This window comes from Natator depressus, chromosome 15, assembly GCF_965152275.1.
Source record: "Natator depressus isolate rNatDep1 chromosome 15, rNatDep2.hap1, whole genome shotgun sequence".
Lineage (NCBI taxonomy): Eukaryota > Metazoa > Chordata > Testudines > Cheloniidae > Natator > Natator depressus.
Genome location: NC_134248.1, coordinates 5,979,581 through 6,002,411, shown reverse-complemented (window position 1 = coordinate 6,002,411; position 22,831 = coordinate 5,979,581). Strand labels below are relative to the sequence as shown.

At 45.1% G+C, this 22,831-nt stretch overlaps 2 protein-coding genes across 3 annotated transcripts; one reads left to right on the top strand and one right to left on the bottom strand.

Annotated features, from left to right (window-relative positions):
- Nucleotides 1-524: 524 nt before the first annotated feature.
- On the bottom strand, nucleotides 525-2,529 carry LOC141999453 (uncharacterized). 2 transcript variants are annotated; one of them, XM_074972862.1, is made up of 4 exons: nucleotides 2,480-2,529; nucleotides 2,315-2,372; nucleotides 1,642-1,746; nucleotides 525-1,508 (listed from the first exon to the last, which is right to left on the bottom strand). In XM_074972862.1, exons 2-4 carry the CDS (start codon nucleotides 2,355-2,357, stop codon nucleotides 745-747), a joined length of 912 nt encoding a protein of 303 aa, XP_074828963.1. In that variant the 5' UTR covers nucleotides 2,358-2,372; nucleotides 2,480-2,529; the 3' UTR covers nucleotides 525-744. The 2 variants fall into 2 exon arrangements, with proteins under 2 accessions (XP_074828963.1, XP_074828964.1); XM_074972863.1 differs by having other exon boundaries at nucleotides 525-1,505.
- A 4,100-nt stretch (nucleotides 2,530-6,629) lies between these two features.
- On the top strand, nucleotides 6,630-17,657 carry LOC141999531 (transmembrane protein 17B-like). The gene is made up of 4 exons (XM_074973067.1): nucleotides 6,630-6,735; nucleotides 7,889-7,992; nucleotides 9,348-9,461; nucleotides 17,028-17,657. Exons 1-4 carry the CDS (start codon nucleotides 6,630-6,632, stop codon nucleotides 17,358-17,360), a joined length of 657 nt encoding a protein of 218 aa, XP_074829168.1. The 3' UTR covers nucleotides 17,361-17,657.
- Nucleotides 17,658-22,831: the final 5,174 nt, after the last annotated feature.

Genomic DNA, 22,831 nt, shown 5'->3' with positions numbered 1-22,831 from the left:
ACAACAAGGCGCAACGTCCCATCGAAATGCAATTCTCTATTGCTCTGAAGCAGCTTTGAGGTCTGGTTCAAGAAATCCTCAGCGGACAGCTCATCCCTAGTTCTTCTGACTGAAAACAAAGGGTTAGTTAAACGACGGCTCTCTAAATGTAACTGTACGTAATCATCAGGGCCTACCCTACCATTAACATCATCAAGAACTAGCTGTATCCCTCTGTGTATGGCTTCAACAGCCTGTTGAGCTGAATTTATTTGCTCAAGATGGACAAAACGAAACTCCTCACAATACACCGACCCCCCAAATCTAGGTAATTCACGTTGCCAACTTCTCACTCTCTCCATATACACCTCTGCATTTTCAGGGTTACTTGGGGGTTCCTCTACGGAACCATCAGTGGCATCTTCTACATCCGATACTAATTGAGAGTCAGACTCTGAGACGCTTCCGTGAGGGGCATTGGAAGTCGATGGGCCTCCGTCTAGAGAGCACTCTGGGGAATTTTCTAAACCAGAGTCTGATTTCGCCTCCCCATTTTCAGACATGCCAGTTTGAGAGCCTCTGGTAGGGGGCATCTCTTTTTGTTTTTTTTCCCCTCATTACCTCTTTAGCCCTTTTTAAAATTTTTACAGCGACCCTGGCCTGGAATTTTTTGGCAGCCATCTGTTTATCCCCCAAGCGCCGTCCGCCCTTTTGTTTACACACGAGCTGATGTGCACCCTTGAGGGTACCCCTTTCCACACCTAGTCATGCCTGATCAGAGCCACCCTTTCCAGCCCCCCTTTCTTTTAGGCCCCCTGAGGATTCAGTGTCCATCAGTTTTCTGAACAAAGCGTCGTATTTTTTCCAAATCTTTTTAGAATGCCGTAGTTTTAGACTCCCCGAAGATACAGCGTCCATCAGTTTTCTGAATGAAGCATCAAACTCTTCCCAAATACTAGAATATGGGGGATCTTTGTCAGTCCTTAGTTTTTTATTCACAACCCCTAGAGTGCCTGCTCTGGGTTTGTGAATGTGTGTGTTTCTGCACACATTCAGAGCCCCTAGAGTGCCTACTCCGGGTTTGTGAATGTGGACGTTTTCGCTCACAGTTTTCTCAGGGCTTGGTGCGGCGGTGGCCACTGAGGAACTGGAGTTGTGTTTGCATGGTTGCAATACCTTGGCATCGCAGGTGTTTTCAATCCTTGGTTTTTTATTCACAATCCCTAGAGCGCCTGTTCCGGGTTTGTGAATGTGGGCGTTTTCGCTCACAGTTTTCTCAGGGCTTGGCGTGGCGGTGGCCGCTGAGGAACTGGAGTTGTCTTTGCATGGATGTTTTTTACCAGAGTGTTTTGTTTTGTCCTTGGGTTTGACGTAAATGAGGTTTGGACTGGGCTGATGCTTCATCTGCACTCTTGTGCTGTTTTGCGTTGATAAAGGTCTCAAAGCAGATTCCTGGTTCTTTGGTGGTTCTCGGGGAGGGGTCCTTGTAGCTCCCACTACAGCCTTGTCAGAAGGGCTGCATATGCCTGCTTGGGGCAGGAGGGGGGAAAAAAAGCATTTTACAAAAATGTAACTTTGCCAGCTTTCTCACCCACACCTATGTATGTACTTAAAATACAAAACCTCATAAATTAACCAGACTAATAAGCAAAATATATTTACCCGGCTTCATCCATCCATCTGTCACTGATACTTGTGAATTTTTCTTTTCAATTGTCTCTTTCCTTTTTCTTTTGAGCATTTTTACCCGCTCAAGTTTTGACCGTGCTGTAAAGCAAACAACGTTCTAATAAAACACATGAAACTGTCTAGTAAACTTTAAAATAAAATAAAATAATATCCATTAGAGTGTTTTTTCTATTTAAAAAAGTCATAGCTTTAAAACAAAATAATCCATTTCAGGCTGTACAACAATCACAGGTTTTGAGTTTATTTCTACCACTTTGAAAACAACCCCCACAAATATATATATATTTTTTAAATACATCTCATTTTGCAAAGTAAAAACCCTGCTAATTGGAAACACACCATCACCATCAGTTTGTAGACATATACTTTTTAAAACCGCCTATGTTTTACACACACACACACACACACACACACACACAGAGTTTAAAACACTGTTTGCAACAAAATACTTTTCAATAAACCCACATGCTTTTAAAAAGATCCCTGGTTGTTCTGGCCCCCGCCCTGCCCCAGCCATGTGTGCTTGGGGTCTTTGGGGTAAGAAAAACAAGCCAAAATGTTAGTTAGTATTAGCTCCCAAATCCCTATTCAACCTATGTAATACCTGAAGTTATTAAGCACAACTACAGTTAAAAATGGTTTTTACCTTGGCCTGGTGATGAACTGCAACTTAAAGTTACTGGCTCCATGCTAAACAGATCACACTGCAATACAGATATGCACCATTATTTACTAAGATAGCATGGCCAAAAAATGGCATTATATAATATATATATATTTTCAGAGTTAAAAAAAAAACCAGGGAACATACCTCCACTTGCAGCCCAGCAGCAATTCAAGAGAGTTTCTGTTGAAAGAGACAGTCTCCAAGCTACCTGAGGTTTTGTTTGTTTTTTTTTTACACCATCCTAACTCTTTTGTTTCAAAATAGTTAGCAGGTTGATTGGATCACCCCTCCCTAGCATTCCCTTTTGTGATCGGGGGTGGGGAATAAGTTTTTCTGCACAATTGGGCTGCTTTTCTTTTTTAAGTTCAAATACTTTTTGTTCCCCCCACCCTGTAGGGCCTTCTTACAGTAACCATTTCAAGTGAGGGGCCCTTTGCAGATATCAATGAATGTCTTGGGGCTTGTTTTTGTTTTTAAAAACATGTTCTTTCATGCTTAAAGTTTGGTGGGACGGGGGGTGATTTCTAGAAAAAGTGCCCCGTGGCCTTCAACCAACTCCTGGGCCATATTTAGACTGGCCTATAGCGTTCCACCAACTCCAGGGGTTATATTTAAACTGCCCAATAGCATCTGCAAACTCCTGAGGTTTTATTTCATTTCATATTAATCAGAACTCACCATCCTCACCCACCCACCTCCCTTACTATGGGTGCACCCCCATCAAAATTAACCCTATGGCAACAAGGGTGAGTAATCACAGTCACCCTGGCTATTCAGTGAGGGGGGGGGGTGGTTAAACCCGTTCAGTTCAACAGAATAAGTCAACTCTATTGTACTCAACCACATGTCTGAACCATCCCCGTTTGTTTTATTGTAAACACATTTTTAGGGTATTTTTCCCCCTCCCACAACATACATTTCAGCTTTTTTTTTTTTTTGCTGTAAATGGGTCTCTCTTACACAAAAGACACAAGAGCTAGGTTCTCACAAACAATTTTTTTTTATTTAAAAGACATACAGCTCCTTCAAAACAAACCAAGATGCTCCACTAAAAAAAGAAAGAAAGAAAAAAAGACTTTAAGCTCCCTTAAGGGCCAGAGACCTTTTAACAGAAATACAAATAGTCACAAAGCCCTTTTCAATAGATTTTTTTTTAAAATTTACAGCTACCAAGTTGTATATCGCATGTTTGGCACCTCACCATTTTCTAACTTAATCCTTTTAGATTTCTTACAAATAGCCTTTTTCTTAAGCAGGGTTCTGTAACTTTTTGTGCGGACCAGACGGTCAATATAACGCTCTAAGCAGGCATCTTCCGGTTTGGTCATTTTCTTTAAAACATGGTCAGGGTCTCCACTGAATTGCACAGCATTTATCAAGGTCACCCCTTGTGCTAAATGTTCTTGGGTTAGGCATAGACATTGCATAGCATAACCTATGGCAATCACAGTGTTTAATAAGCTTTCCAAACACAGCTCAGCACACAGGCCCCGGAGCTTGCAGTTTATATCCACTGAAGTCCAAGTCACACAGTCATGGTGCCGCTGGCCTGGTGCATCTATGACACAGCCCTCACAATCTTCAAAAAGCTTTTCCCTAAGACAGTGATTAAGAACAGAATAAACAGCAACGCGTACAATAGTCCGCATGACTTTGTTACGCTCACGACGTGGCACTGGCTCAGTCAGTTCCATGCCAAGCCTCCTCCTAAACTCCTCATAGCCGTCATCCTCGGAGTCCTCTTCAACATTTTGTATTGGCGTTGAGCAAAAACAAGGTGGGCCCGGTTCATCTTCGTTGCTTGGTGCAACGCTGTCCAGAGTCTCCGGGTCCTCTAGAAAGGCATCATTGAGCTGTTGAGAAATTTTTTTCAAAAAAGAAACAGCGTAAGCACCCCACTGCTCGGTTTTTGATTTACACAGTCCCTGGTTCCTAGCCCCGTTACAACCCCATCCCGACCGTCACTTCTTAAGCATTCATTTACCTGAGCGTTCATCTTGTCCACTAGTGACTTCCCCGAGCTGCGATCACCTTCCTCCTCCCGGGGGGTGGCCAACAAGAGGCCATCACGCTCATCGTGGGGCCCCACAAGCGGCTGGGTTTCAGGGTCCGGGGTATCCATCAATGGCTGGGCCAAAGGGCTCCCCTCAATTGCCCCCTCCTCCTCCTCGGAACTGTCGCTGATGTAGCGCTTTCTCCGCGGTTTGTTGAAGGCCCTCGGGGCTAAAACAAAGTCCGAAGTTCTCACGGGGGTGGTGAAGGAGTCCATGTTTCCACGATTTCTAAAACACGCGCTCTTGGTAAAAGACAGCCTCTTCTGCCCGACGCTGGGCCTTATGGGGTGATGGTGCTGCGCTCTGATTGGCAGAGGGGTCATACGCCCCTCTTCTGGGTGGTTCACCCCATCCCAGAACCTGCCCTATTTTGGTCAAATCTGCTCTCGGGCCGGCCTGATTGGTAGAGGTTGGTGGGAGGAGTTGTTAGAGGGGTCACACAAATCATTTCCGGACGGGTCACCCCGCCCCCGGAACTCATCCTAATTGGTCAAATCTCCTCTTGGTCCTATCGGAACAAAACCCCTCCTGATTGGTAGCGGGGTGGGAGGAGGAGTTGTTAGAGGGGTCACAAGACCCACTTCCAGAGAGGACACCCCCACCCCGGAACTCGCCCTGATTGGTCAAAGCTCCTCTCTGGGAGGTCCTACGGGGCAAAACCCATCCTGATTGGTGAGGGGGGGGAGGAGTTGTTAGAGGGGTCACAAGACCCACTTCCGGAGAGGACACCCCGCTCCGGAACTCGCCCTGATTGGTCAAAGCTCCTCTTGGGGGGGAAGTCCTACGGGGCGAAACCCATCCTGATTGGTAGAGGGCAGTGGGAGGAGTTGTTAGAGGGTACACATGACATACCTTGCTTCCGGTCACGTGGCAGCCTTGACCCTGGAAGTAATACCCCATGGGGCAGGACTTCCGGTGGGGGGGGGGCAGAGGTCAAGGGGTGGGGTTAAAGGGGTCAAGGGGTGGGGTGGGTGTCACATGACACACCTTGCTTCCGGTCATGTGGCAGCCTTGACCCCGGAAGTAATAACCCATGGGGCGGGACTTCCGGTGGGTGGGGCTAAGAGGTCAAGGGGCGGGGCTGAGGGGTCAAGGGGGCGGGGCTGAGGGGTCAAGGGGCGGGGTCAGGGTTTGATTGATGGTAGGGCCCTTATACTACTCAGCTCAACAGGCTGCTGAGCTATTCTAACCAGCCACGTTGCTCCAACCAACATTCCTCCCACTAGGGCTACAGAGTCCCAGAGCCAGTGGCCACAGCACTCGCCAGGGAACTCACCTGGGTAGCCTAGATGATATCTGTAGGTAGTTGCTAGGTGAGGCACAGGTGTAAATTAAGGCAGTAATGCAATGAGCTTATAAGCCTCAACAACTGTAAGACAGTAGCTTAGCTAAACTTATCAAGGCACAAAGCCTTAACAGGAGTAGCTAACCAGGAGTGACCCTAGATCATAAGACAGCACAAGGCAGAATGCTGTAGGGACTAAACTGCTGACAGGTAATCACAAGATGCTACTTTATACCAGCTTGTTTTTTTTAAAGTTAGGAACATCAGCAGATGTCTGACCACAAGAATACCATAGTAACTGATTGACATATATACTAATAAGCTATGGAAGAAGGGCACCCCAACATTAGTAGGGGGAGGAACTACAAATAAGGAAAAAGGGCTGAACCCCCTCCTGAATATGCATTAGGCAGAGTGGCATCAATATAACACATTATAACAGCCTGCATCCTGGGGAGAGGCTTAGATGACAGCTGCTGGTGATGGTGAAGGGGAAGATAACTGACACATCAGGCTGTTCAGCAAGGGCTGGTGTAGGTCTATGTATTATCTCTAGCTGCCTTGCTGGGTTAGAGTATTCATGACTTTGTGAACTGTATTAATAAAATTATAAACCTAGTGTGATTTCCCAAGTGTGTGTGTGTGTTATAGCCATGCACATCAGAGCTCCCACTGAACAGTTATTCTGATAATATGGGGCCTGATCTAGCAGAACCTACCAAACTTCCAAGTGCTAACGGGGGAAACTAAATCAGTAATATAATCGCTATACAATCAATAGATCAGGCAACACCTGCCCAGGGCTTTCTTTTCCCTTCTGTGCTATCTCCCACCACAGCACAGTGGCTGAGTGGCAGCTTGGAAGGCCAGTCCTATAATTTAATTAAAGCCAAAGAGCTTCTCTTTAATACCATCTTATCCAGGTCAGGAGGGAGAACGGGTTTAGCTGGTGCTGATGGCTCTGCCTCACAATGTCCGAAGGGGCTTGACAACTTTCAGTGGATCGCTGTTCATCAACAATAAAACTAGGGATTGCAGAGCTGCCCAGATCTACCATCCAGGTACAGTACTCGGTAGTACAGTAATCCTGGGGCCCAGGTCAGGGTCTGCGCACTCTCTGCTCTGCCCGCCCCAGATCCAGTGTGGATTACAACACCGCTTACAGGGGCTCTGCTTCAGGAATGTGTTTGGGTGTTTGCTGTTGCTTTTACTGCTGCAAAGTCAAAATGGACTTTGCTTTATTCTATGAATAGAGGCTTTTGTCTCCTACAATGTGCACTGAGAGAGGCCGAGCTCTGAGCAGCACAAACACCAGCCTTCCTGGCCTGCCCCATGTGTTGTGTGCTCACTCTGAGGGGCCTCACACAATAAGGTGCGCAGTGAAGGAGATGGGCTCCAAGTAAGGAGGGGAAGCGGGATGGGTGTACAGGCAGGGAATCTCTTTGTATTATCCTTGTCCCACCAGGTATGTGGTGGAGAGATTGCAAAGGTTGGGATTGTTTAAGATGAAGAGGCCATGAATAAGGACAGAAGTGGACAGGTTGATCAGGAACTTATTTGGGATAAATCTCTGTCCTGTGTTATACAAGTCAGACTAGATGATCACAGTGGTCTCTTCTGGCCTTGGAATCTATTAACCCTACTGGTCTTTCTCCTAATACAAGAACAAGGGGCATTTAGTGAAACTGAGGCAGCAAGTACAAAACTGGTAAAAAGGGAATTTGTTTTATACCATCATATGATTAACCTGCAGAGCCCCCTGCCATTTGATATTGCTGATGCCAGGATGTTGGTGGGAATCATAAAAGCATCAACCATTATGTGGATAATGGGAAAACCCACATTTACATTAGAGAGGATTAAAAAAAATTGGAAGGGATCTAAACCCACAAGCCAACCTTGAAAAGGGTCACAGTGAAACCCCATCAGGATCACCCACAGGGTAGTTCCTGCACTTTCTGCATTAGCAGCTGGTGCTAGTTACTGCCAGCAACAGGAGACTGGGCTTCAGGGGCCAGGCCTGACCCCCTGGGGAGGGGCCAAGCTCCTGTGTTCATAGACAGTGTCTATGTGCTATGCAGGGCAGGCTGCATTCTCAGGTTTGTTCTTCAGTAAAATGCCTATTTTGTGGGCAGGTTCTCCCCAGTGAGACTGGGATTTGCAGTGTGGCAAAGGGAAAGACCTGCTACCTTGTGCCTTTTCATTCCTGCACAGGGCATGAGGTGCTGTCCAGCCTGCCCCTCCAGATGATGCTATTCTTCAATGTCTTCTACTTCCCATTCTGGTGCCTGTCCGAGGGGATAATGCTGGCATTAAAGGTACCATATAACCAGGGATGTTAGAACTGAGAAGATGCGTGAAGTCCCACCTAATACATTCCTTCAGTGCCCAAGCCACTGCACAATTGTCCTTTCTTGGCAGTCTGTCAGCCAAGCCTCTGTCCCGGTCAGGGTTTATCAAGCAGAAAGGGTTTTTGTCGACAAATGGCCTTTTTTCAAAAACTCTTTCTCAAACTGACCTTTTAGAAAGTTTTTGTTTTTCATTAATTTTTGCATGAGATTTTTATCAAAACTTTTCTTGAACCCATTTCCAAACCAGCCATCAAAATCCTTCATTTCCCAAAACACAAGTAACCACAAAATGGGTCCATTTCAAACCCTGAGAAATGGAAACTCCTGTCAAATGGCAAAACTTCTTGGGCTCCTCTTATGTTTTCATTTGGTTTAAATGTCCAGGCCAGGGGAAGTCCAAGAGAGGATTTTGCTGCCTGATCCATCCCATGGGCAAGAAGCATCCCTCTGGAGTGTACTGGGCCATGGGCAGTCAGGCCTAGTGGTGGAAGTGAGAGTTCCTCCTGTTGGTTAGAGCTGGGTCCAGGGTGGGGCAGAGTCTGGGAAATGAGCCAATGGTCAGCACTGGAGAGACAGAAACAGTCTAGCAGAGAAAGGTATAATATAATCCAATGGCTGGAAGTTGAAGCTATACAAATTTAGACTGGAAATAAGGTGCAAATTTTTAACTGTGACAGTAATTAACCATTGGAACAATTTACCAACGGCCATGGTGGATTCTCCATCACTGACCATTTTAAAATTAGGATTGGATGTTTTTCTAAATGATCAGCTCTAGGAATTATTTTGGAGGTCAGGCAGATGATCACAATGGTCCCTTCTGGCCTTGGACTCTGTGAATCCATAAATCTGGGCTATCAGCAAAGCTAGGCTCTTGGCAACCTAACAAGCACAGCTGGCCTGTAGTACACTGCCTGATTGGCTGGAAAGTCAGCAGACCAGCTCTTAAGCCCAGAAGCAGCAGTTGTCATCATCATCGGTGCTTGAAGCAATTGTCCATGGCTGTGACAGCCCCTGTCCTGCCTTGCCTCCTTCCAGCTAACCCACTTCTGAGTCTTGGCTGATATTTCTGATTTTTGGCTCTGACCCTGGGCTCTGGCACCTGGCCTCTGATTCTGGATTTAACCACTTGTCATGACTGCCCATGTCCCAGACCCTGACAAGGGGGATGGCAGTGGCAGGTAAGGGAGGCAGGTGAAATGGATGGAGAGTGACTATATGGAGCGAAGGGATGGGAGAGGTTTGTGTTGGGGCTGGTGGTGGGTGTGGGTCCAGTGGGATGAAATGGGGGATGATATGTCACTAATGCCCTCCCGTTACAGTACAGCCTGCTGCCCTGTTACTATCAGTTCCTCCTTGTTGCTGTCTTCCTGATTCTCGCATTAGCTGACGGGTTACGCTTGTATCTTGGATACATTGGAAATCTGCAAGAAAAGGTAAGAACTGAGTCAAGGCCAGGGCAGTCTAGTGGCCAGGACATGGCAGCTACAGCTCCCCATCAAACTCTGCTTCATCACTTCAGCTCTGGAAAGTGTGCTGGTCACACCTCCCTTGCAGGGGGAAGCTCAAATATTTTCATTAATGACTTGAATAATGGAGTGGAGCATATGCTTATAGAATCTGTGGATGACACCAAGCTGAGATGAGTTGCACACATTTTGGAGGGCAGGATTCTGCAGAAAAGGACCTAGGGGTTACAGTGGACAAGAAGCTGGATATGAGTCAGTGTGCCCTTGTTGCCAAGAAGGCCAATGGCATTTTGGGATGTATAAGTAGGGACATTGCCAGCAGATCGAGGGACGTGATCGTTCCCCTCTATTCGACATTGGTGAGGCCTCATCTGGAGTACTGTGTCCAGTTTTGGGCCCCACACTACAGGAAGGATGTGGATAAATTGGAAAACGTCCAGCGGAGGGCAACAAAAATGATTAGGGGACTGGAACACATGACTTATGAGGAGAGGCTGAGGGAACTGGGATTGTTTAGTCTGCAGAAGAGAAGATTGAGGCGGGGTTTCATAGCCGCTTTCAACTACCTGAAAGGGGGTTCCAAAGAGGATGGATCTAGACTATTCTCAGTGGTAGCAGATGACAGAACAAGGAGTAATGGTCTCAAGTTGCAGTGAGGGAGGTTTAGGTTGGATATGAGGAAAAACTTTTTCACTAGGAGGGTGGTGAAGCACTAGAATGTGTTACCAAGGGAGGTGGTGGAATCTCCTTCCTTTGAGGTTTTTAAGGTCAGGCTGGACAAAGCCCTGGCTGGGATGATTTAGTTGGGGATTGGTCCTGCTTTGAGCAGGAGGTTGGACTAGATGACCTCCTGAGGTCCCTTCCAACCCTGAGATTCTATGATTCTATTATTTGAATTCAGAACAACCTTGAAAAATTGCAGAATTGGTCTGAAATAAAAAAGATGAAATTCAATATAGACAAGTGCAAAATACTCCCTTAAGAAGGAAAAATTAAATGCATAACTACAAAAGGGGGAATAACTGGCTAGCTGGTAGTACTGTTGAAAAGGATCTGGGGGTTACAGTAGATCACAAATTGAGTATGAGTCCGCATTGTGATGCAGCTGGGAAAAAATAGGGCTGTCAAGTGATTTAAAAAGATTAATCGCTCTGATAAACAATAATAGAATACGGTTTATTTAAATATTTTTGGATGTTTTCCACATTTTCAAATATATTTCAGCTACAACACAGAATACAAAGTGTACAGTGCTCACTTTATATTTATTTGTATTACAAATATTTGCACTGTAAAAAAGAAATATTTTAATATATGTATTTAATATATTCATATTTTTCAATTCACCTAATACAAGTACTGTAGTGCAATCTCTTTATCATGAACATTGAACTTACAAATGTAGAATTATGTACAAAAAATAGCTGCACTCAAAAATAAAACAATGTAAAACTTTAGAACCTACAAGTCCCCTCAATCCTACTTCTTATTCAGTCAACTGCTCAGACAAACAAGTTTCTTTACATTTGCAGGAGATAATGCTGCCTGCTTCTTGTTTACAATGTCACCTGAAAGTGAGAACAGGCATTCACATGGCACTGTTGTAGCTGGAGTCACAAGATATTTACGTGCCAGATATGGTAAAGATTCCTATGTCCCTTCATGCTTCGCCCACCATTCCAGAGGGCGTGCATCCATGCTGATGATGGATTCTGCTTGATAACGATCCAAAGCAGTGCAAAGCGACGCACATTCATTTTCATCATCTGAGTCAGATGCCACCAACAAAAGGTTGATTTTCTCTTTTGATGGTTCGGGTTCTGTAGTTTCGGCATCAGACTGGTGCTCTCAAGACTTCTGAAAGCATGCTCCACACCTCGTCCCTCTCAGATTTTGGAAGGCACTTCAGATTCTTAAACTTGGTTCAAGTGCTGTAGCTATCTTTAAAAATCTCACATTGGTACTGTGACAGGGTGTGGGGCAAAGGGTTGCTGATTCAGCCGTCTGTCATGCCAGCTTCCATTCAGAGGGAAAGATTAGAGCTGACTGGAGATAACCTGGCCCTAATTGGGGAGACAGAGACAGCTGTCGCCTAATTAGCCTGGGGCTGTATAAAAACGTCAGCGGAAGGAAGCCAAAGAGGGAGTAGAAAGAAAGGGTAAAGGTAGGGAGGGGAAGCAGGGAGGTATTTCTTCCCTTCCTTCAGATGGTGAAGGGCCAACTGTACATGGTGAAATGATGCTAGGAACAAGCCTGTGAATTAATTTCACCAGTGGATACTCACCCCAGGGTCTGAGTGATTTTGTGGACTTAGCAGAGGAAGGAGCTAAGGGGGCCCTGCCACACTCTGCTACAGGTACCTTCTTTGCATTTTGTCAAATCTGCAGTGAACGTGTTCTTAATTTGAACAACATGTGCTGGGTTGTCATCTGAGACTGATATAACATGAAATATATGGCAGAATGCAGGTAAAACAGAGCAGGAGACATACAATTCTCCCCCAAGGTGTTCAGTCACAAATCTAATTAATGCATTTTTTTTTTTAATGAATGGAAGCATGTCCTCTGGGTGATGGGTTGGACCCCCAACTTCTAGGATGTCACCTGATGTACTGGGGTTTCACTGAACTTCTTCTGCTTCATAGCCTGGACTCCCTGTCCCTGTTTTGCTGAATTAGGCTCTCCAGCCTCTTGCAGCGTACGTACGCACACACATACAGGTAGGGATGCACCAGCTGTAGAATCACAGAGGCTGCAAACAGCTCTCTATTGGAAGACTCAGCCAGGAAATTGTCCAGCACTCAAGTGCACCTCCCCTCTGGAGGGTACACACAAGATAATATTGTCTCACACTGTATAGAAAGATCTGCACAGTGCAAGCTCATAAAAATTTGCCCTCTCCCTTAAGGTGGAAAGAGATATGTACAACTTCTTCCCCCTGCCCCACCAGATAGTAATTACACAAACTGGGTTATGTTATAAACAAGAAATAAGTTTATTAACTTAAAATTTACCTTTTGTAGTTCTTATAAGGGATAGCAAACAGAACAAAGCAGATTACTGAGCAAATAAAACAAAACACGCAAACTAAGCTTAATACACTAAAGACACAGGTTACAAAATGTTGTTTAGGCAGATTGCAGAGTTTCTGTAGCTTAGAGTTCGTTATTTCTCTTTACGAAGTAGACTCCTATCTTAGTCTGGACTCAGCCCTTGCCTTTCCCTCAGCTTAGTTTTTTTGTCTCTTCAGTACTTTCAGCATCCTTTCTTCTTGGGTTGGAAGGCAAAGGACAAGAGTGTTGGATTGCCTTGATTCCCAGCCTTAAATAGAATTTATATAAGGTGGGAAGCCCCTGTTTCCAGTAGAAAAGTACAAGCAGTGTCTGAGGTGGTACTTTATACCAGGTGATGTTATCACCTGACCTTGCAGTGTCAAAACAACATCCCAGAACACTTCTCAGGAAGGAGAGAGATTAGTATCTTCAAAGTATTATTGTCTCTTCCTAATGGCCCATCAAGGCTGATGGACTGCTGTCTGGTGGGTGTTTCCCAAGTACACTCAGAGTTGAAATTGTTACATAGTCAATATTCCTAACTTTAGATACAGAAGTGATTCATGCATACAAATTGAATAATCATTCAGTAAATCATAACCTTTCCAATGATATCTTACAAGACCCATCTTGCATAAAATAGATCTTAGTTATGCCATATTCATATTATAAGCATATTGCTATAAAGAATATGCAGCGTCACATCACACTCTGGAATGGTGGCCAAAGCATCAAGGGGCATACGAATGTTTAGCATACCTGACACAAATAACTAGCAATGCCTGCTGCAACAGTGCCATGAGAACACCTGTCCCCATTTTCAGGTGACAGGGTAAATAAGAAGCAGGCAGCATTATCGCCCATAAATGTAAACAAACTTGTTTGTCTTAGTGATTGGCTGAACAAGAAGTAGGACTGAGTAGACTTGTAGGCTCTAAAGTTTTACATTGTTTTGTTTGAGTGCATTTATGTAACAAAAAAAATCTACATTTGTAAGTTGCACTTTCACGATAGAGATTGCACTACAGTACTTGTATGAGGTGAATTGAAAAATACTATTTCTTTTGTTTATCATTTTTACAGTGCAAATATTTGTAATATAAAGGAGCACTATACTCTTTGTATTCTCTGTTGTAAATTGAAATCAAATATTTGAAAATGTAGAAAAACATCCACAAATATTTAATGAATTTCAATTGGTATTCTATTGTTTAACAGTGTGATTAAAACTGTGATTAATTGTGATTAATTTTTTGAGTTAATTGTGTGAGTTAACTAATTAATCAACAGCCCTACTAAAAAGGCTAATATAATTCTAGAGTGTATTAACAGGCATGTCATATGTAAAACACAGGAGATAATTGTCCCACTCTACTCAGCTCTGGTGAGGCCTCAGCTGGAGTACTGTGCACCACACTTTAGGAAATATGTGGACAGATTGGGGAGTCCAGAGGAGGGCAACAAAAATGATCAAAAGTTTAGAAAACCTGACCTATGAGGAAAGGTTAAAAAAAAAAAAGTGGGCATGTTTAATCTAAAGAAAAGAAGCCTGAGGGGGCACCTGATCATAGTCCTCTTTAAAATTTCCCTTAACATATTTGAAGACTGTTATCAATTATTAGCCATGTCCACTGAAGGTAGGACAAGAAGTAATGGGTTTAATTTGCAGCTAGGGGGATTTAGATTAGATATTAGGAAACACTTTCTAGCTATAAGGATAGTTAAGTTCTGGACTAGGTTTCCAAGGGAGGGTGTGGAATCCCCATCACTGGAGGTTTTAAAGAACAGGTTAGACAAACATCTGACAGGGAAGGTCAAGGTTTACTTGGTCCTACCTCAGTGCGGAGGGCTGGACTTGATGACTTCTCAAGGTCCCTTCCAGCCTGACATTTCTGTGACTGTATGAAAAGAAGATAAAAGTACATGAAATACTTTCCTAATTTATCAAAGTACAAAATCATTTGCCCCTGCCCCCACCCTAATGTTCTCTTTCCATGAAAGTGATCACTGGAGTTGCCATAGGGAAGTTATGTGATTGCAAAAGGAGGGAAGGAGTGGCTAGGTGCCAACTAGTAGCAGGGACACGTGTATGAGAAGAAATATGTTAAGAGATGGTCCTCGCTATGAATGATATTGAGACCTGAAGCCCAAGAATAATTCATGGAAATTAACTGGCCAATACTTTGAATTAATTGAATAGTAAGCCTGGCACCAATTCCATCTCCTTTGTATCATTGTAAAGAAGCCCGCTCTGTCTTAAGAAGACACCCTAGTCCACAGGGATCCCAGTTGCTATAAAGCAGGCATAGTAGCCTTTACATCACCTCCTTTCCCCCTTGGGTGTAGGTTTCCAAGGGCAGGATGGAGTGGAGCTATAGCATGATCACTAGCTGGGGAAGCAGTCATGGGGTGGGGGTGGGGGACGGGACGGACTGTTGTGGCTGGTGCAACTGACAGGAGCCCTTAGGCTGCCCTAAATTATGCCAGGAATTTTGTGCTTCCGCCCCCCGAGTGAAAAAGTGGTTTACAGTCACCTTCTTACATACCCTGGGTCCTCTGCTGAGCTCAGCCGAGCCTAGGCTAAGGCACCTATCTGGCTCTCCTCACCATAGTGTCTGAATGTGACAGAATATACCTGTTTCCACGCCCTACATACCACTGTAATAATCTTTGCACAAAATATGCCTTGTGAGGTATCATTTGAAAACTCATAATTTGCTGATCATTATTGTCCTGGTAAAATGTGTGGCAACATTGTATGTGAAGTTTATAAGATTCCACTGCATGGTGTTATTAACACATGTTCCAAACAGAGGCTGGCAAACAGGCCTGTCTCAAACAAAGGAATGTGTGCTTTGCTTAATTTGCATTTAAGCAATAAGCACATCAAGCGGGGCAGACAAAGGAAGTTCAACCAGGTGGAAAAAACCAACATGGTTTCCTTCCACATAAATCTCAGCTGGAAATGTTTTCAAGAGGGGGACTGAAATTATAAAAAGGAGAGACAAACATCCCAAGCATCCCACCCCCTCTTCCTGCCCATTGCATTCACAGCACCTGAAGTGACAACGGAAGCGTTCATTGGATTCTGGGAGAAGGGGTCCTGACCTAAGAAATGTGGTCAGCAAGACTGCTAAAAGCATGTGATGAGAAAACTTTGCTTTGAATTTAACAGAGCTTGTTAGGCACCAGCTATGTTTTATCTTTACTTTTCTTGTAACTATTTCTGACTTCTATGCCTCATTACTTGTACTCACTTAAAATCTCTCTCTGTGATTAATAAACTTGTTTTATTGTCTTATCTAATCCAGTGGGTTTAAATTGAAGTGTCTGGGGAAACCCCATTTGGGGTGGCAAGTTGTGTGCATATTATTCCTATTAAAGAAATAACGGATGTTATATAAACTTGTAGTGTCCAGGAGAGGGCTGGGCAGTACAGGACATACATGGCTGGGGGGTGTTGGGGTCACTCTGCAGTAAGAACTATAGTGTGGCTGGCTATCTGCAGCACACACACAGACATAGCTGGGTGTGACTTGCACGCTAGAGGCTGTTTGTGAACAGTCCAGGCTGGAGGCTACAGCAGCAAGGCATTGTAAAGGGCTCCCCAGGTAGGGCAGGGGTGACGAAGCTACTCACTGGTCTGGGTTGTACCTGGGTATGTCTCACTGAGCGCCTCTCAGTCTTTAATGTATTCATCTGCACAACCCCCTGTGGGGTAGGAAGCACTATTATCCCCACTTTACAGATTGGGAACAGAGACAGATAGCTTGTCCGGACAGCATGTGGCAAGCTAGGGTGTAACTTACCTCTCATTAGCCTGCCAAGCAGTAACTGACTGTGTGGACCTGCTGGCATGCACTAACAGTTCCTGAGTAATCTTTGATCTACTTGTATTTCAAAGCACGCTATGAAACTTTTAGTGCACAGCAACAGGGTCCACATGGACACTCAGTGCTCAGCAAACCCAAGTGTAAATCTGTCTTGCACTATTTGTCCACACAAGCCCTAAGTGACTTGCCCAAGGTCACACAGGAAGTCTGTGGTAAAGGAGAGAATTAAACCCAGGTCTTCTGAGTGGCAGGCTAATATCCTACCCGCTGAGCCACACTTCCTTAGCTCAGCAAGACCTGTTAGTGGATAACCTGAGTCAAATAAATTATGCACCCAGCTGTACTCCGCTTTGGGTCAAAAGTCCTGCAAGATCTGTGGCTGTGGCTGGGCCCCACTGGAGGCTAAGCAGACAAGCAAAGGGAGAGTGAAATGCTGGAGCGTCCTTTATGGTGATGCTTAGGGGGGAATGGCTAAGTTCTAGAGCATAGAATTCCCAATCCTGGGATCCAAGTCCTACACAGTGATCTGTGTCTCGCTTCACACATTCTCTTGATGTCTCAGTCCCAAAGCCTAGGCTGCATGCTTCTCTTTGTAGTGTTTGCTGTGGTGTTTTCAGTCTTTCCTCTCGGCTTCCTTTGCTTCTGCAGGTACCTGAACTCGCTGGATTCCTGCTCCTATCCTTCCTGATACAGCTCCCCCTTCTGCTTTTCCTCCTCACGGATGAGCACATAATTCGGCTGCCCCTGGAGACAGCTGTGCATATCATTTACCTGGTGTTTCTTGCCTCAGAGATCACAGCTGCCTTCTTTGGACTTAAAGTGATGACAAGGCAGCTTGCTACACAGTTCTACCTGAAACAATTTGAGGACGCAGGCAGACCGTGGCAATCAGGGCATAGCATGAGCCAAGGCAGGGCAGCCCATCCAGGCAGAAGCGGCCAGCTGGCCAACAGGAGAGAGAAGGGAGTTGATACTACGTGAATGTGGTCCCTATGCAGGAAGCCGCAACACCAGAACGTCCTCCTGCACTACGTGACCATTGACTGGAAATATTTTTTTCTGGGAATGCTTTAAAATAAATGTCTGAGAGATACAGCTGGCCTATATGAACGTAAACACACTCCAGCGAGAGACTGCTGAATTGGAATTAATTTGCAAACTGGACACCATTAAATTAGGCTTGAATAAAGACTGGGAGTGGATGTGTCATTACACAAAGTAAAACTATTTCCCCATGTTTGTTCTCCCCTCCCCCCCTCCACTGTTCCTTACACGTTCTTGTCAACTGCTGGAAATGGCCCACCTTGATTATCACTACAAAAGGTGGGGGGGGTTTTTTGTTTGTTTGTTTTTTCTCTCCTGCTGGTAATAGCTCACCTTACCTGATCACTCTCGTTACAGTGTGTATGGTACACACTCATTATTTCATGTTCTCTGTGTACGTAAAATCTCCCTATTGTATTTTCCACTGCATGAATCTGATGAAGTGAGCTGTAGCTCATGAAAGCTTATGCTCAAATAAATTTGTTAGTCTCTAAGGTGCCACAAGTCCTCCTTTTCTTTTTAGGGCTAACAGGGTTAATTCAAGGGTCTTTCAGATGACTGAGCCAAAGTTGGAGAATGTTGGTGCTGAAGTTGGGCACATAAATTAAACTGGCTTTGACTGACAAAAGGGCGTAGCACACCACCTCTGACTCCAGTGGGAGATGCAGGGGGCTCAGCACAAATGAAAGGCAGCCAGTGTCATTTAGATGCCTAATTCCAGGTATGCAGTCTGGAAAATGCCAGCCCTAGTATATTGTGAAGAGCTTGCATGACAGATTGTGGGGCAGAGCTGCCACATGAGGGCTTTACACCCTCTAGTGTAAGGGTGCAACACACCCCTGCCCCCTAAATGAGCCCAATTCCTTGGGCTTGGAGCAGAGTGAGCTGAACTTCCCCCTTAGATGGGGAGGAAGGTTTTCCTAAAACACAACAAAGTGTCAGTAGTTTCTTGCCTGAATGCAGTTCCTGGTGGGAGGTGACAGTAGGGGGTGTCTCCCCAAGCCAGCGCATTCCGTGGGGGCTGGTCTGAAACACCAGTTCACATTCCGCCCTTTAGTTAAATAGTGGCTCACAGGTGCTCTTAAAATTAGACTCAGCTAGTAGGTGCATTTACGCTTGAGCTTAAACTTAGTCAACTGAAGTCAGTGGGAGCTGTATATGAGTGAGGACTGGGGGATCAAACCCTTGTAGATGGTCTTGTTACATAGGTATGTTTTAATAAGTGGGGGTCTTAGTTAGAAACAAGAGCAGCAGTTGCCTGTAAAAGAAAGACTAAACTGTCCTCTTCCTAGGGGAGTGAATGCAAAACTCCCACTGATGCATCAGGGCAGGCTGGGCCACAGCACATGTGATTATGACTAGCTGGAAGTGCATTGGCCATTCTAAAATCTCGGGGATGGGTCTTCAGCTATTGTACTGAATTCGCTGGAGCTCCATGACTCACCCCAGTTGAGGACCCAGCCATCAGACTTCAACCCAGTTATGCTAACAGCAGAGCGGGTGCTTCGAATCGTTATGGTGGGACATTCCAGCACTATCTACACGTATCGCTTCCTCCTGCTCCAGGCAAAATTAAGGTTGGGATTAAGGCCTGGTCTACACTTCAAACATTTTACCAGCATGGCTACATTGGTTAGTTGTATGAGTTTTTGCTGACATAGCTATGCTGGTAAAAGTTCAAGTTTGGATGTGGTTATTAGAGGTACCAGTATAGCTTATATTTAGGGCTGTCAATTAATTGCAGTTATTTACATGATTAACTAAAAATAATTAATCACAATTTTAAAAATCGATTTATAACAATAGAATACCAATTGAATACCAATTGAAATTTATTAAATATTTTGGATGTTTTTCTACATTTTCAATACTGATTTCAATTTACAACCCAGAATACAAAGTGCTCAGTGCTCACTTTATATTATTATTTTTTATTACAAATATTTGCACTGTAAAATGATAAACAAAAGAAACAGTATTTTTCAATTCACCTCATATAAGTACTGAAGTGCAATCTCTTTATCGTGAAAGTGTAACTTACAAATGCAGATTTTTTTGGTTACAAAACTGCACTCAAAACCAAAACAGTGTAAAACTTTAGAGCTTACAATAACTCAGTCTACTTCTTATTCCGCCAATTGCTAAGACAAACAAGTTTGTTTACATTGACGGGAGATACTGCTGCCTGCTTCTTATTTATGTTGTAGCCGGCATTGCAAGGTATTTACATCCCGGATATGCTAAACATTCATATGCCCCTTCATGCTTCGCCCATCATTCCAGAGGACATGCTTCCATGCTGATGATGGTCGTTTAAAAAAAAATGCATCAATTAAATTTGTGAGTGTACTCTTTGGGGGGAGAATTGTATGTCTCCTGCTCTGTTTTACCTGCATTCTGCATATATTTCATGTTATAGCAGTCTTGGATGATGATTCAGCATATGTTCGTTTTAAGAACACTTTCACAGCAGATTTGACAAAATGCAAAGAAGGTGAGCCTTCTAAAATAGCTACAGCACTTGACCCAAGGTTTAAGAATCTGAAGTGCCATCCCAGAATCTGAGAGGGACAAGGTGTGGAGCATGCTTTTAGAAGTCTTAAATGAGAAACACTCTGATGCAGAAACTACAGAACCAAAACCAACAAAAAAGAAAATCAAACGTCTGCTGGTGGCATCTGACTCAGATGATCAAAATAAACATGCATCGGTCTGCACTGCTTTGGATTGTTATCAAGCAGAACTCATCGTCAGCATGGACGCACGTCCTGTGGAATGGTGGTTGAAACATGAAGGGACATATGAATGTTTAGCACACCTGGCACGTAAATATCTTGCAAAGCCAGTTACAACAATGCCATGCGAACGCCTGTTCTCACTTTCAGGTGACATTGTAAACAAGAAGTGGGCAGCAATATCTCCTGCAAATTGTAACCAACCTTGTTTGTCTGAGTAACTGGCTGACCAAGAAGTAGGACTGAGTGGACTTGTAGGCTCTAAAGTTTTACATTGTTTTATTTTTGAATGCAGTTATTTTTTGTACATAATTCTACATTTGTAAGTTCAACTTTCACGATAAAGAGATTGCACTACAATACTTATATGAGGTGAATTGAAAAATACTATTTCTTTTGTCTTTTACAGTGCAAATATTTGTAATAAAAAAGAAATATAAAGTTAGCACTGTACACTTTGTATTCTATGTTATAATTGAAATTAATATATTTGAAAATGTAGAAAACATCCAAAAATATTTAAAATAAATGGTATTCTATTTTTGTTTAACAGCACGATTAATCACGCGATTTTTTTTTTTTTAATCACTTGACAGCCCTACTTATATTGCTTCCTGAACTGGAATAAGCTAGACCAGTATAAGGCACTCATACCAGTTTGGGCTAGCCTACACAAACAATGCATGGCAAACTGGAGCGTAAATCTATCCCAAATTAGCCTGCCATGCACTAAAAGTTCCCCAGTGCACTTTATTCTACTCCCATTTCAAAGGGGTTGGGGGCCGGGGCAGAGTAGATCAGAGCACACTATGGAACTTTTAGTGCACTGCAGCATTGTCCACACGGATACTTGGTGTGCAGCAGGCTCGTTTGGGGAGATTTATACCCCAGCTTGCCACACACTGTTTGTTTACACAAGCCTTTTAACTGTGTCCATGCCTGGGCAGAGTTTGCTGCTGTCCCTACATCTGCGTAGTTAAAATGGCAAAGCTTTTTAAGACAAGGCCTAAGTTACCAGCTGCAGTTCTCATTGCATCTCTGCAGACCATGTGGGATATGCCACCTTCTGGCAACCTGAGAAAGAACAGTATGAAAAAAGAAGCTGTCAGGATATTGTAAAACAAAGGGTCTACATTGTAACTATTATTTTACAGTGGGGCTGGAGCCACTGAGCACTGTTCCAGCAGAGACAATCACTTACTAAATCACCTGCAGGGATTGTCAGTGCAACCTGCAGTCCAGAAGCCCTATTTACTGGGGAAAATGCCACCATTCCAAATCACTCGACTACCAGGAGACCCCAGTTGGCCAATTGTTACTGCATTTTTTCCTTTTTTCCATTTTTTTGGCAGCTCCCAGTTAGTATCAGAACAAATGGAAAGTAGAGGTGGTTGAAAAAGAAAACGATTTCATAAAAACATTTTTTGTTTTGCCAGGCTCAATGGACCAATATTTCCATTATTTAAAAGTTTTTGCAATTTTTTTCTGAAAATGTTCCCAGAGAGCAGATCCTTGCAAATGTTCATGTAGCACAAAGGATGTTGAAACCACCTACATCTGCGTGGCTCAGAAGTGACAGCAGTGGGCACGACCAGCATCTACATCCCCCAGCAGCCCTGGGATGGGGAAGGTGCTGTGCAGCTGTAACTGAGGGCTTGTCCACACCTACAGCAGTGCCGTGTTTAGTGACGATGCTACCTATGCAGTTAATCCACCTCCCCACGAAGCGGTAGCATGTTGACAGGAGAAGCCCTCCCATTGACACAGCACTCTCTGCACCAGTATAACTACCTCGCCTGGGGGGATTTTCCCTGCTCCTGAGCGACATAGTGATATGGCCAAGAGTTGGTGTTGTATATCAAGCAAGAGACCACAACCATGCACCAGGTCTGAGGGTAGCAGATAAGGGCTACAGAGGGCACAGCAGGGGTGGGGCCTAGCCGGGCTGGGAGACATGGCAAGGGCGGAGCCGGGATACTGGGGGCACAGCAGGGCTGGGAGTTGTGATGGGGGTGGGGCACGGGGTGCACAGCAGCGGTGGGGGCGGAGACAGGATACTGGGGGCACAGCAGGGGTGAGGGGCAGGGCCGGGATACTGGGCTGGGGACAGGGCACTGGTGGCTCAGCAGGGCTGGGAGGCACAGCGGGGGGTGAGGCATGATACTGGGGGCACAGCAGAGATGGGGGCGGGGCCAGGATACTGGGGGTACAGTAGGGGTGGGGACAGGGCACAGCAGGGGCGGGGCTGGGATCCTGGGCGGGGCACACAGGGCTCGAAGGCACGGCGGGGGCGGTGCCAGGATACGGGGGCACAGTAGGGGTGGGGGTGGGGCACGGGGGGCACAGCGGGGGTGAGGGGCGGTGCCAGGATACTGGGGGCACAGCAGGGCTGGGAGTTGTGATGGGGGTGGGGCACTGGGGGCACAGCAGCAGTGGGGGTGGGGACAGGATACTGGGGGCACAGCAGGGGTGGGGGCGGGGCCCGGATACTGGCCTGGGGGCGGGGCACTGGGGGCACAACAGCGCTGGGAGGCGCGGCGGGGGCGGGGCCGCTCCGCGGCACCAGGCCAGCCCTTGCCGGGGCCGCTCCCCGGATTGCCATGGCAGCAGCACAACAAGCCGTGAGCAGCCCCTTGTCCCTTTAGACGACCCCTGAGCGCTGATTGGTTTCAT